Raw genomic sequence first — 13,044 nt, forward strand, 5'->3', positions numbered from 1 at the left:
TCAGTCAGCCCTGTTACCGCTGGACATCTCACTCATCTCCTTCTTGTCGGCAGGCACAGCAGCCACAGCCTTTTTCTTACCATCGCGCTCCTCGTCCCACGGGTGAAGGAAGAAGACCTGGACAACGAAGCAGATGATGCCCAGACCACCGAAGAAGATGAAGGCAACGGCCTGGCCCTTGTCCTGGTTACCAGACGAACCCCCAGAGATTCGCTCTGTTGCGATCGGGTAGCACACATTGATGATGAGGTTGAAGATGAACTGCATCACTTGCGTGAACGACGCACCGCGTGGGCGGAACGACGGCGGGAACATGTCCTGTGTCAGCACGAAGTAGCACGGGCCCACGCACACCTCAAAGCCAAGAATGAACAGCAGAATGCCAGTGATAGCCACGCCATTCTTCACTTCCAGCTTACTGGTGACCCCGGGGTACACAGGGATTCCACACATGAACAGGCACATGCACGACGTGAAGATCGAGCCGAACAGGAACAGCTGGCGCATCGTGAACACGTACGAGAGCGGGATCGACACAAACGTCGTCACGAAGTTCCACACCATCACAACGAAGTTGCCCACCAGCGGCGCCAGACCAAGACTGCCCATGATCGTCGGCGCGTAGTTCATCACGGCGTTGATACCAGTCAGCTGCAGCGTGCCAGCCATCACGCAGCCCATCAGCAGGCGCGGGGCCATCTCGACATAGCCGTACTCGTTGGAGTCCAGCCCAATGGTACCCTCACCCCCCTCATTCTCCCCGCCGAACTTCGCGCGTGACTCGCTTATCACAAAGCCGAGCAGAATCGTCAGCAGGCTGAACACAGTCGAGAACGCACACAGACCCTGCATGCGTGCCATCACCATCTGGTCCTTGTCACGGTCAAACCAGATGCTCTGGCCAAGTGCAAGCCCTATCAACGCAGCGACGAAGATGCCAAACGTCGTGAACACCTGGAACAACACACCAATCGTGCGCTTCCACTTCGGGTGTGCGTTCTGGTCGGTGTACACAGGGCACGCGACACCAATCACGCCAAGGAACAGACCAATCACGAAGCGGCCGACAACCAGCACCCAGAACTCGTTCTCCGCGCACGACACATGGTACATCACGGACGAGACGACACCCACGAGGCCTACAAGCATGAACGAGGTCTTCGCGCCGATCGCCGACGCAAGTGGCCCGGCAAACATAGAGCCGATCAGGCAGCCGGCAATCATCGAGCCGGCAAAGATACCGCTCTCCGACGCCGAGAAGCCCGACGGGTTCTGGCATTCCCCGGCACTGTATGACCACCTGCAGTGTGGATCGGCCTCACACCGCGTCATCGCACCTGGCATCTCCGCAGGGGTCGCGTAGCTGTACTCCCTGCGGCACGTGACCTCGGGCCAGCCACAGTAGCCGCTGCCAGTCGCATCCGTTATCCACTGACAGTCGGCGTTGGGCGCCGTCACACAGCCACTCTCGTGACGGAAGTTAGCGCAGTTCGTGCTGAAGCCAAACAGCGTCGCGTACACACCGACAAACCCAATCGAGTAGCCGTTCAGAGTGCCACCGATTGCCTGCACAAGCATGACCTTGGCGTTGCTCGCCGACAGGAACGGCGGCGCTTCGTCCTGGTCCTCCACCGCATTCCTCTCAACATCTTTATAGATCGGCTCACCGGGCACACAGCCCGCGCAGCGCCCGTTTGCCCCGACCTCGTCGCTCATCGACGTGAGAAGTGCTTTCAATAGGCGGACTGGACCAAGGGCAGGCTAGTAGGCAGCGAAAACAGTGTCACACAGTGGGTGCTGGCAGAAACAAAAGATGAGAGCTTGAAAGCCAGCTGCTGCGTGTTCGGTTACTTGCTGGGGGGGAAGCTAAAAGCGCAGGGAAAGTGTTACTGCACGAAGTTCGGATATATGGGGAAAGAAAAATACAAACGCATGCATTGGAGGTACAGATGAAGGATACGCGGAGGAATTGAGCGGCAGCACACGCATACGCGTCGACAAGAACGCGCAAACGTGCGCCGTCGCACGCCGGACTAAACAACAGCATCGCTATCGCGCTCTCTTGCCAGACAACACGAAGAGGCTACAGTGCGCTCGTCTATCCAACACACTACGCTGAGAGGCTGATAAGCACCCCACATGAGCTCGCGCAGCACGAGCAGGCGAGGGGGAGGGGGAGGGGAGGGGGAGGGGAGGGGGAGGGGGTGCACCGCCACATCATAAAGCTACTTTAGAAACTCGAGCGACACATGGCGCAATTAGGAGGAGAAACAATGCGTTTTTGTTGTTTTTTTCTACCACGTCCCCGCACCCATTCAAGTGACAGAATGACACTGGACAGCCCGAAGTGGGGGGGTGGGGGGATTTTCAAAAAAAAAAAGAAAGCGACAAAGGCGAGTCGCGGGCATCCCTCACATATGCATAACGGGTGGAGGTCAGCGCCACGCTACCTCGCTTTCATTGACCTGTGCACAGCATCAGGCTCATACAGGGCACCCTGAAGGGTAACCGTAGACACACCGGGAAAAACAATACTTTTACTCTGGATATAGATTTTCAGAAGAATAAGCTACTCTCTCCTCCTTGCCTTTCGCGCTCCTCTGTCGCGGCGCGTCAGGGTACGCCAGCGTCTTCGTATGGCAGAGACGACTGAACCGCACCCTGGCATCGCCCCGCACGCACGCGCCGCGCACCTGCGCATGCAAAGGCTAAGGCAGAAAAATAACAGAGAAGAGAGGAGAGGTATCACTTTTGAGTTTTTAAATAATGCCGCTCATTGCGGTCGTCGCACGCCACACACACACACACACATCAAATCGCACCACACCACCAGCGCCAACACCAGGCAACACAACGCAGGCGCCGTGCTGTAGCTCGCGCAAAGCGCGCGAGCGTTGGATCCGGCGTCTGCGTGTGGAGGATAGGTGAGGAGAGAGAGGGGGGGGGCAGGAGGAGATGGCGGAGGAGAGCAGGACGTGCGCGACACCGGAAACAGGTGCCAAACGCTGCGCGCAGAGCTCGGGCGCGAGACACGCCCAACATCGTGCACAACGAAAGTGCGACGTACATCACAGTTTTGCCGCAGAACACAGAGAGTCAGAAACAAAAAGCAAGCCAGTGGGGAAGACGCAAGATACAAAATAGGGGGGAGGGAGAGGCGGGGTTGGACAAAAATAAGGTTTTCGTTTTTTGAACCATGATTACATAGGAGAAAATCGGGTGAAAGAAAGCGCATCGCTGCGGCGGGTCGAGCAGCGTGCTGTGTCACGTCACAGCCCGTGCAGTCCTGTAGACGCACGGCGCAAGACCCAGCGCCTGGCGAGTGTGACAGCGAACGAAAAGCAAAGAGGCGGAAGACGGGGAGAGGGCGCACCCTTCAACAGCGCAGAAGTCCCCCATCCCAGCAGGCAGTCGACCCCTGCCCCCTCCGCCCTCTTCCTCTCGCGCGAGTGATGACACAGCCTCAACGGGAGCGAGGTCACAGCTACGTGCAGGCACACCGATCGTGGAGGTGGGAACTGAATTGGGGGCGACAGAGCAGCTGGGAAGACCGGCGCAGCCTCCTCCTCCTCTTCAGTCAGCCCTGTTACCGCTGGACATCTCACTCATCTCCTTCTTGTCGGCAGGCACAGCAGCCACAGCCTTTTTCTTACCATCGCGCTCCTCGTCCCACGGGTGAAGGAAGAAGACCTGGACAACGAAGCAGATGATGCCCAGACCACCGAAGAAGATGAAGGCAACGGCCTGGCCCTTGTCCTGGTTACCAGACGAACCCCCAGAGATTCGCTCTGTTGCGATCGGGTAGCACACATTGATGATGAGGTTGAAGATGAACTGCATCACTTGCGTGAACGACGCACCGCGTGGGCGGAACGACGGCGGGAACATGTCCTGTGTCAGCACGAAGTAGCACGGGCCCACGCACACCTCAAAGCCAAGAATGAACAGCAGAATGCCAGTGATAGCCACGCCATTCTTCACCTCCAGCTTACTGGTGACCCCGGGGTACACAGGGATTCCACACATGAACAGGCACATGCACGACGTGAAGATCGAGCCGAACAGGAACAGCTGGCGCATCGTGAACACGTACGAGAGCGGGATCGACACAAACGTCGTCACGAAGTTCCACACCATCACAACGAAGTTGCCCACCAGCGGCGCCAGACCAAGACTGCCCATGATCGTCGGCGCGTAGTTCATCACGGCGTTGATACCAGTCAGCTGCAGCGTGCCAGCCATCACGCAGCCCATCAGCAGGCGCGGGGCCATCTCGACATAGCCGTACTCGTTGGAGTCCAGCCCAATGGTACCCTCACCCCCCTCATTCTCCCCGCCGAACTTCGCGCGTGACTCGCTTATCACAAAGCCGAGCAGAATCGTCAGCAGGCTGAACACAGTCGAGAACGCACACAGACCCTGCATGCGTGCCATCACCATCTGGTCCTTGTCACGGTCAAACCAGATGCTCTGGCCAAGTGCAAGCCCTATCAACGCAGCGACGAAGATGCCAAACGTCGTGAACACCTGGAACAACACACCAATCGTGCGCTTCCACTTCGGGTGTGCGTTCTGGTCGGTGTACACAGGGCACGCGACACCAATCACGCCAAGGAACAGACCAATCACGAAGCGGCCGACAACCAGCACCCAGAACTCGTTCTCCGCGCACGACACATGGTACATCACGGACGAGACGACACCCACGAGGCCTACAAGCATGAACGAGGTCTTCGCGCCGATCGCCGACGCAAGTGGCCCGGCAAACATAGAGCCGATCAGGCAGCCGGCAATCATCGAGCCGGCAAAGATACCGCTCTCCGACGCCGAGAAGCCCGACGGGTTCTGGCATTCCCCGGCACTGTATGACCACCTGCAGTGTGGATCGGCCTCACACCGCGTCATCGCACCTGGCATCTCCGCAGGGGTCGCGTAGCTGTACTCCCTGCGGCACGTGACCTCGGGCCAGCCACAGTAGCCGCTGCCAGTCGCATCCGTTATCCACTGACAGTCGGCGTTGGGCGCCGTCACACAGCCACTCTCGTGACGGAAGTTAGCGCAGTTCGTGCTGAAGCCAAACAGCGTCGCGTACACACCGACAAACCCAATCGAGTAGCCGTTCAGAGTGCCACCGATTGCCTGCACAAGCATGACCTTGGCGTTGCTCGCCGACAGGAACGGCGGCGCTTCGTCCTGGTCCTCCACCGCATTCCTCTCAACATCTTTATAGATCGGCTCACCGGGCACACAGCCCGCGCAGCGCCCGTTTGCCCCGACCTCGTCGCTCATCGACGTGAGAAGTGCTTTCAATAGGCGGACTGGACCAAGGGCAGGCTAGTAGGCAGCGAAAACAGTGTCACACAGTGGGTGCTGGCAGAAACAAAAGATGAGAGCTTGAAAGCCAGCTGCTGCGTGTTCGGTTACTTGCTGGGGGGGAAGCTAAAAGCGCAGGGAAAGTGTTACTGCACGAAGTTCGGATATATGGGGAAAGAAAAATACAAACGCATGCATTGGAGGTACAGATGAAGGATACGCGGAGGAATTGAGCGGCAGCACACGCATACGCGTCGACAAGAACGCGCAAACGTGCGCCGTCGCACGCCGGACTAAACAACAGCATCGCTATCGCGCTCTCTTGCCAGACAACACGAAGAGGCTACAGTGCGCTCGTCTATCCAACACACTACGCTGAGAGGCTGATAAGCACCCCACATGAGCTCGCGCAACACGAGCAGGCGAGGGGGAGGGGGAGGGGAGGGGGAGGGGGAGGGGGGGGTGCACCGCCACATCATAAAGCTACTTTAGAAACTCGAGCGACACATGGCGCAATTAGGAGGAGAAACAATGCGTTTTTGTTGTTTTTTTCTACCACGTCCCCGCACCCATTCAAGTGACAGAATGACACTGGACAGCCCGAAGTGGGGGGGTGGGGGATTTTTAAAAAAAAAAGAAAGCGACAAAGGCGAGTCGCGGGCATCCCTCACATATGCATAACGGGTGGAGGTCAGCGCCACGCTACGTCGCTTTCATTGACCTGTGCATAGCATCAGGCTCATACGAGCAGCAACGAGGGTAAGATGAAAGAAAAGATGGGTTATACAACAATCAAAATTTGACGTTCGTCTGCATACCAACGCAATAGCCGCTCTCTCCTCCTTGCCTTTCGCGCTCCTCTGTCGCGGCGCGTCGGGAGTACGCCAGCGTCTTCGTATGGCAGAGACGACTGAACCGCACCCTGGCATCGCCCCGCACGCACGCGCCGCGCACCTGCGCATGCAAAGGCTAAGGCAGAAAAATAACAGAGAAGAGAGGAGAGGTATCACCTTTGAGTTTTTAAATAATGCCGCTCATTGCGGTCGTCGCACGCTACACACACACACACACACATCAAATCGCACCACCACATCACCAGCGCCAACACCAGGCAACACAACGCAGGCGCCGTGCTGTAGCTCGCGCAAAGCGCGCGAGCGTTGGATCCGGCGTCTGCGTGTGGAGGATAGGTGAGGAGAGAGAGGGGGGCAGGAGGAGATGGCGGAGGAGAGCAGGACGTGCGCGACACCGGAAACAGGTGCCAAACGCTGCGCGCAGAGCTCGGGCGCGAGACACGCCCAACATCGTGCACAACGAAAGTGCGACGTACATCACAGTTTTGCCGCAGAACACAGAGAGGCAGAAACAAAAAGCAAGCCAGTGGGGAAGACGCAAGATACAAAATAGGGGGGAGGGAGAGGCGGGGTTGGACAAAAATAAGGTTTTCGTTTTTTGAACCATTATTACACAGAGAAAGAGCGGGTGAAAGAAAGCGCATCGCTGCGGCGGGTCGAGCAGCGTGCTGTGTCACGTCACAGCCCGTGCAGTCCTGTAGACGCACGGCGCAAGACCCAGCGCCTGGCGAGTGTGACAGCGAACGAAAAGCAAAGAGGCGGAAGACGGGGAGAGGGCGCACCCTTCAACAGCGCAGAAGTCCCCCATCCCAGCAGGCAGTCGACCCCTGCCCCCTCCGCCCTCTTCCTCTCGCGCGAGTGATGACACAGCCTCAATGGGAGCGAGGTCACAGCTACGCGCAGGCACACCGATCGTGGAGGTGGGAACTGAATTGGGGGCGACAGAGCAGCTGGGAAGACCGGCGCAGCCTCCTCCTCCTCTTCAGTCAGCCCTGTTACCGCTGGACATCTCACTCATCTCCTTCTTGTCGGCAGGCACAGCAGCCACAGCCTTTTTCTTACCATCGCGCTCCTCGTCCCACGGGTGAAGGAAGAAGACCTGGACAACGAAGCAGATGATGCCCAGACCACCGAAGAAGATGAAGGCAACGGCCTGGCCCTTGTCCTGGTTACCAGACGAACCCCCAGAGATTCGCTCTGTTGCGATCGGGTAGCACACATTGATGATGAGGTTGAAGATGAACTGCATCACTTGCGTGAACGACGCACCGCGTGGGCGGAACGACGGCGGGAACATGTCCTGTGTCAGCACGAAGTAGCACGGGCCCACGCACACCTCAAAGCCAAGAATGAACAGCAGAATGCCAGTGATAGCCACGCCATTCTTCACTTCCAGCGTACTGGTGACCCCGGGGTACACAGGGATTCCACACATGAACAGGCACATGCACGACGTGAAGATCGAGCCGAACAGGAACAGCTGGCGCATCGTGAACACATACGAGAGCGGGATCGACGCAAGTGTCGTCACGAAGTTCCACACCATCACAACGAAGTTGCCCACCAGCGGCGCCAGACCAAGACTGCCCATGATCGTCGGCGCGTAGTTCATCACGGCGTTGATACCAGTCAGCTGCAGCGTGCCAGCCATCACGCAGCCCATCAGCAGGCGCGGGGCCATCTCGACATAGCCGTACTCGTTGGAGTCCAGCCCAATGGTACCCTCACCCCCCTCATTCTCCCCGCCGAACTTCGCGCGTGACTCGCTTATCACAAAGCCGAGCAGAATCGTCAGCAGGCTGAACACAGTCGAGAACGCACACAGACCCTGCATGCGTGCCATCACCATCTGGTCCTTGTCACGGTCAAACCAGATGCTCTGGCCAAGTGCAAGCCCTATCAACGCAGCGATGAAGATGCCAAACGTCGTGAACACCTGGAACAACACACCAATCGTGCGCTTCCACTTCGGGTGTGCGTTCTGGTCGGTGTACACAGGGCACGCGACACCAATCACGCCAAGGAACAGACCAATCACGAAGCGGCCGACAACCAGCACCCAGAACTCGTTCTCCGCGCACGACACATGGTACATCACGGACGAGACGACACCCACGAGGCCTACAAGCATGAACGAGGTCTTCGCGCCGATCGCCGACGCAAGCGGGCCGGCAAACATAGAGCCGATCAGGGAGCCGGCAATCATCGAGCCGGCAAAGATACCGCTCTCCGACGCCGAGAAGCCCGACGGGTTCTGGCATTCCCCGGCACTGTATGACCACCTGCAGTGTGGATCGGCCTCACACCGCGTCATCGCACCTGGCATCTCCGCAGGGGTCGCGTAGCTGTACTCCCTGCGGCACGTGACCTCGGGCCAGCCACAGTAGCCGCTGCCAGTCGCATCCGTTATCCACTGACAGTCGGCGTTGGGCGCCGTCACACAGCCACTCTCGTGACGGAAGTTAGCGCAGTTCGTGCTGAAGCCAAACAGCGTCGCGTACACACCGACAAACCCAATCGAGTAGCCGTTCAGAGTGCCACCGATTGCCTGCACAAGCATGACCTTGGCGTTGCTCGCCGACAGGAACGGCGGCGCTTCGTCCTGGTCCTCCACCGCATTCCTCTCAACATCTTTATAGACCGGCTCACCCGGCACACAGTCCGCGCAGCGCCCGTTTGCCCCGACCTCGTCGCTCATCGACGTGAGAAGTGCTTTCAATAGGCGGACTGGACCAAGGGCAGGCTAGTAGGCAGCGAAAACAGTGTCACACAGTGGGTGCTGGCAGAAACAAAAGATGAGAGCTTGAAAGCCAGCTGCTGCGTGTTCGGTTACTTGCTGGGGGGGAAGCTAAAAGCGCAGGGAAAGTGTTACTGCACGAAGTTCGGATATATGGGGAAAGAAAAATACAAACGCATGCATTGGAGGTACAGATGAAGGATACGCGGAGGAATTGAGCGGCAGCACACGCATACGCGTCGACAAGAACGCGCAAACGTGCGCCGTCGCACGCCGGACTAAACAACAGCATCGCTATCGCGCTCTCTTGCCAGACAACACGAAGAGGCTACAGTGCGCTCGTCTATCCAACACACTACGCTGAGAGGCTGATAAGCACCCCACATGAGCTCGCGCAACACGAGCAGGGGAGGGGGAGGGGGAGGGAGGGGGAGGGGGAGGGGGGGGTGCACCGCCACATCATAAAGCTACTTTAGAAACTCGAGCGACACATGGCGCAATTAGGAGGAGAAACAATGCGTTTTTGTTGTTTTTTTCTACCACGTCCCCGCACCCATTCAAGTGACAGAATGACACTGGACAGCCCGAAGTGGGGGGGTGGGGGATTTTTAAAAAAAAAAGAAAGCGACAAAGGCGAGTCGCGGGCATCCCTCACATATGCATAACGGGTGGAGGTCAGCGCCACGCTACGTCGCTTTCATTGACCTGTGCATAGCATCAGGCTCATACGAGCAGCAACGAGGGTAAGATGAAAGAAAAGATGGGTTATACAACAATCAAAATTTGACGTTCGTCTGCATACCAACGCAATAGCCGCTCTCTCCTCCTTGCCTTTCGCGCTCCTCTGTCGCGGCGCGTCAGGGTACGCCAGCGTCTTCGTATGGCAGAGACGACTGAACCGCACCCTGGCATCGCCCCGCACGCACGCGCCGCGCACCTGCGCATGCAAAGGCTAAGGCAGAAAAATAACAGAGAAGAGAGGAGAGGTATCACCTTTGAGTTTTTAAATAATGCCGCTCATTGCGGTCGTCGCACGCTACACACACACACACACACACATCAAATCGCACCACACCACCAGCGCCAACACCAGGCAACACAACGCAGGCGCCGTGCTGTAGCTCGCGCAAAGCGCGCGAGCGTTGGATCCGGCGTCTGCGTGTGGAGGATAGATGAGGAGAGAGGGGGGGGGGCAGGAGGAGATGGCGGAGGAGAGCAGGACGTGCGCGACACCGGAAACAGGTGCCAAACGCTGCGCGCAGAGCTCGGGCGCGAGACACGCCCAACATCGTGCACAACGAAAGTGCGACGTACATCACAGTTTTGCCGCAGAACACAGAGAGGCAGAAACAAAAAGCAAGCCAGTGGGGAAGACGCAAGATACAAAATAGGGGGGAGGGAGAGGCGGGGTTGGACAAAAATAAGGTTTTCGTTTTTTGAACCATTATTACACAGAGAAAGAGCGGGTGAAAGAAAGCGCATCGCTGCGGCGGGTCGAGCAGCGCGCTGTGTCACGTCACAGCCCGTGCAGTCCTGTAGACGCACGGCGCAAGACCCAGCGCCTGGCGAGTGTGACAGCGAACGAAAAGCAAAGAGGCGGAAGACGGGGAGAGGGCGCACCCTTCAACAGCGCAGAAGTCCCCCATCCCAGCAGGCAGTCGACCCCTGCCCCCTCCGCCCTCTTCCTCCCGCGCGAGTGATGACACAGCCTCAATGGGAGCGAGGTCACAGCTACGCGCAGGCACACCGATCGTGGAGGTGGGAACTGAATTGGGGGCGACAGAGCAGCTGGGAAGACCGGCGCAGCCTCCTCCTCCTCTTCAGTCAGCCCTGTTACCGCTGGACATCTCACTCATCTCCTTCTTGTCGGCAGGCACAGCAGCCACAGCCTTTTTCTTACCATCGCGCTCCTCGTCCCACGGGTGAAGGAAGAAGACCTGGACAACGAAGCAGATGATGCCCAGACCACCGAAGAAGATGAAGGCAACGGCCTGGCCCTTGTCCTGGTTACCAGACGAACCCCCAGAGATTCGCTCTGTTGCGATCGGGTAGCACACATTGATGATGAGGTTGAAGATGAACTGCATCACTTGCGTGAACGACGCACCGCGTGGGCGGAACGACGGCGGGAACATGTCCTGTGTCAGCACGAAGTAGCACGGGCCCACGCACACCTCAAAGCCAAGAATGAACAGCAGAATGCCAGTGATAGCCACGCCATTCTTCACTTCCAGCGTACTGGTGACCCCGGGGTACACAGGGATTCCACACATGAACAGGCACATGCACGACGTGAAGATCGAGCCGAACAGGAACAGCTGGCGCATCGTGAACACATACGAGAGCGGGATCGACGCAAGTGTCGTCACGAAGTTCCACACCATCACAACGAAGTTGCCCACCAGCGGCGCCAGACCAAGACTGCCCATGATCGTCGGCGCGTAGTTCATCACGGCGTTGATACCAGTCAGCTGCAGCGTGCCAGCCATCACGCAGCCCATCAGCAGGCGCGGGGCCATCTCGACATAGCCGTACTCGTTGGAGTCCAGCCCAATGGTACCCTCACCCCCCTCATTCTCCCCGCCGAACTTCGCGCGTGACTCGCTTATCACAAAGCCGAGCAGAATCGTCAGCAGGCTGAACACAGTCGAGAACGCACACAGACCCTGCATGCGTGCCATCACCATCTGGTCCTTGTCACGGTCAAACCAGATGCTCTGGCCAAGTGCAAGCCCTATCAACGCAGCGATGAAGATGCCAAACGTCGTGAACACCTGGAACAACACACCAATCGTGCGCTTCCACTTCGGGTGTGCGTTCTGGTCGGTGTACACAGGGCACGCGACACCAATCACGCCAAGGAACAGACCAATCACGAAGCGGCCGACAACCAGCACCCAGAACTCGTTCTCCGCGCACGACACATGGTACATCACGGACGAGACGACACCCACGAGGCCTACAAGCATGAACGAGGTCTTCGCGCCGATCGCCGACGCAAGCGGGCCGGCAAACATAGAGCCGATCAGGGAGCCGGCAATCATCGAGCCGGCAAAGATACCGCTCTCCGACGCCGAGAAGCCCGACGGGTTCTGGCATTCCCCGGCACTGTATGACCACCTGCAGTGTGGATCGGCCTCACACCGCGTCATCGCACCTGGCATCTCCGCAGGGGTCGCGTAGCTGTACTCCCTGCGGCACGTGACCTCGGGCCAGCCACAGTAGCCGCTGCCAGTCGCATCCGTTATCCACTGACAGTCGGCGTTGGGCGCCGTCACACAACCACTCTCGTGACGGAAGTTAGCGCAGTTCGTGCTGAAGCCAAACAGCGTCGCGTACACACCGACAAACCCAATCGAGTAGCCGTTCAGAGTGCCACCGATTGCCTGCACAAGCATGACCTTGGCGTTGCTCGCCGACAGGAACGGCGGCGCTTCGTCCTGGTCCTCCACCGCATTCCTCTCAACATCTTTATAGACCGGCTCACCCGGCACACAGTCCGCGCAGCGCCCGTTTGCCCCGACCTCGTCGCTCATCGACGTGAGAAGTGCTTTCAATAGGCGGACTGGACCAAGGGCAGGCTAGTAGGCAGCGAAAACAGTGTCACACAGTGGGTGCTGGCAGAAACAAAAGATGAGAGCTTGAAAGCCAGCTGCTGCGTGTTCGGTTACTTGCTGGGGGGAAGCTAAAAGCGCAGGGAAAGTGTTACTGCACGAAGTTCGGATATATGGGGAAAGAAAAATACAAACGCATGCATTGGAGGTACAGATGAAGGATACGCGGAGGAATTGAGCGGCAGCACACGCATACGCGTCGACAAGAACGCGCAAACGTGCGCCGTCGCACGCCGGACTAAACAACAGCATCGCTATCGCGCTCTCTTGCCAGACAACACGAAGAGGCTACAGTGCGCTCGTCTATCCAACACACTACGCTGAGAGGCTGATAAGCACCCCACATGAGCTCGCGCAACACGAGCAGGCGAGGGGGAGGGGGAGGGGGAGGGGGAGGGGGGGGGGTGCACCGCCACATCATAAAGCTACTTTAGAAACTCGAGCGACACATGGCGCAATTAGGAGGAGAAACAATGCGTTTTTGTTGTTTTTTTCTACCACGTCCCCGCACCCATTCAAGTGACAG

General features: G+C 58.1%; 3 protein-coding genes across 3 annotated transcripts; all 3 read right to left on the reverse strand.

The window, feature by feature from the left end:
* Positions 1-5,151, reverse strand: JKF63_00912 (uncharacterized protein; the record flags this gene model as incomplete). The annotated part of the gene is made up of 2 exons (XM_067896961.1): positions 1-678; positions 3,982-5,151. The coding sequence occupies 2 exons, from the start codon at positions 5,149-5,151 to the stop codon at positions 1-3; spliced, it is 1,848 nt and encodes a 615-aa protein (XP_067753118.1).
* A 1,998-nt stretch (positions 5,152-7,149) lies between these two features.
* Positions 7,150-8,865, reverse strand: JKF63_00913 (uncharacterized protein; the record flags this gene model as incomplete). Its single annotated transcript, XM_067896962.1, has 1 exon — positions 7,150-8,865. One exon carries the CDS (start codon positions 8,863-8,865, stop codon positions 7,150-7,152), a length of 1,716 nt encoding a protein of 571 aa, XP_067753119.1.
* A 1,859-nt stretch (positions 8,866-10,724) lies between these two features.
* JKF63_00914 (uncharacterized protein) lies at positions 10,725-12,440 on the reverse strand (the record flags this gene model as incomplete). Its single annotated transcript, XM_067896963.1, has 1 exon — positions 10,725-12,440. One exon carries the CDS (start codon positions 12,438-12,440, stop codon positions 10,725-10,727), a length of 1,716 nt encoding a protein of 571 aa, XP_067753120.1.
* Between the last annotated feature and the right edge of the window lie 604 nt (positions 12,441-13,044).

This window comes from Porcisia hertigi, chromosome 36 (genome assembly GCF_017918235.1).
Source record: "Porcisia hertigi strain C119 chromosome 36, whole genome shotgun sequence".
Taxonomy (NCBI): Eukaryota; Euglenozoa; class Kinetoplastea; order Trypanosomatida; family Trypanosomatidae; genus Porcisia; species Porcisia hertigi.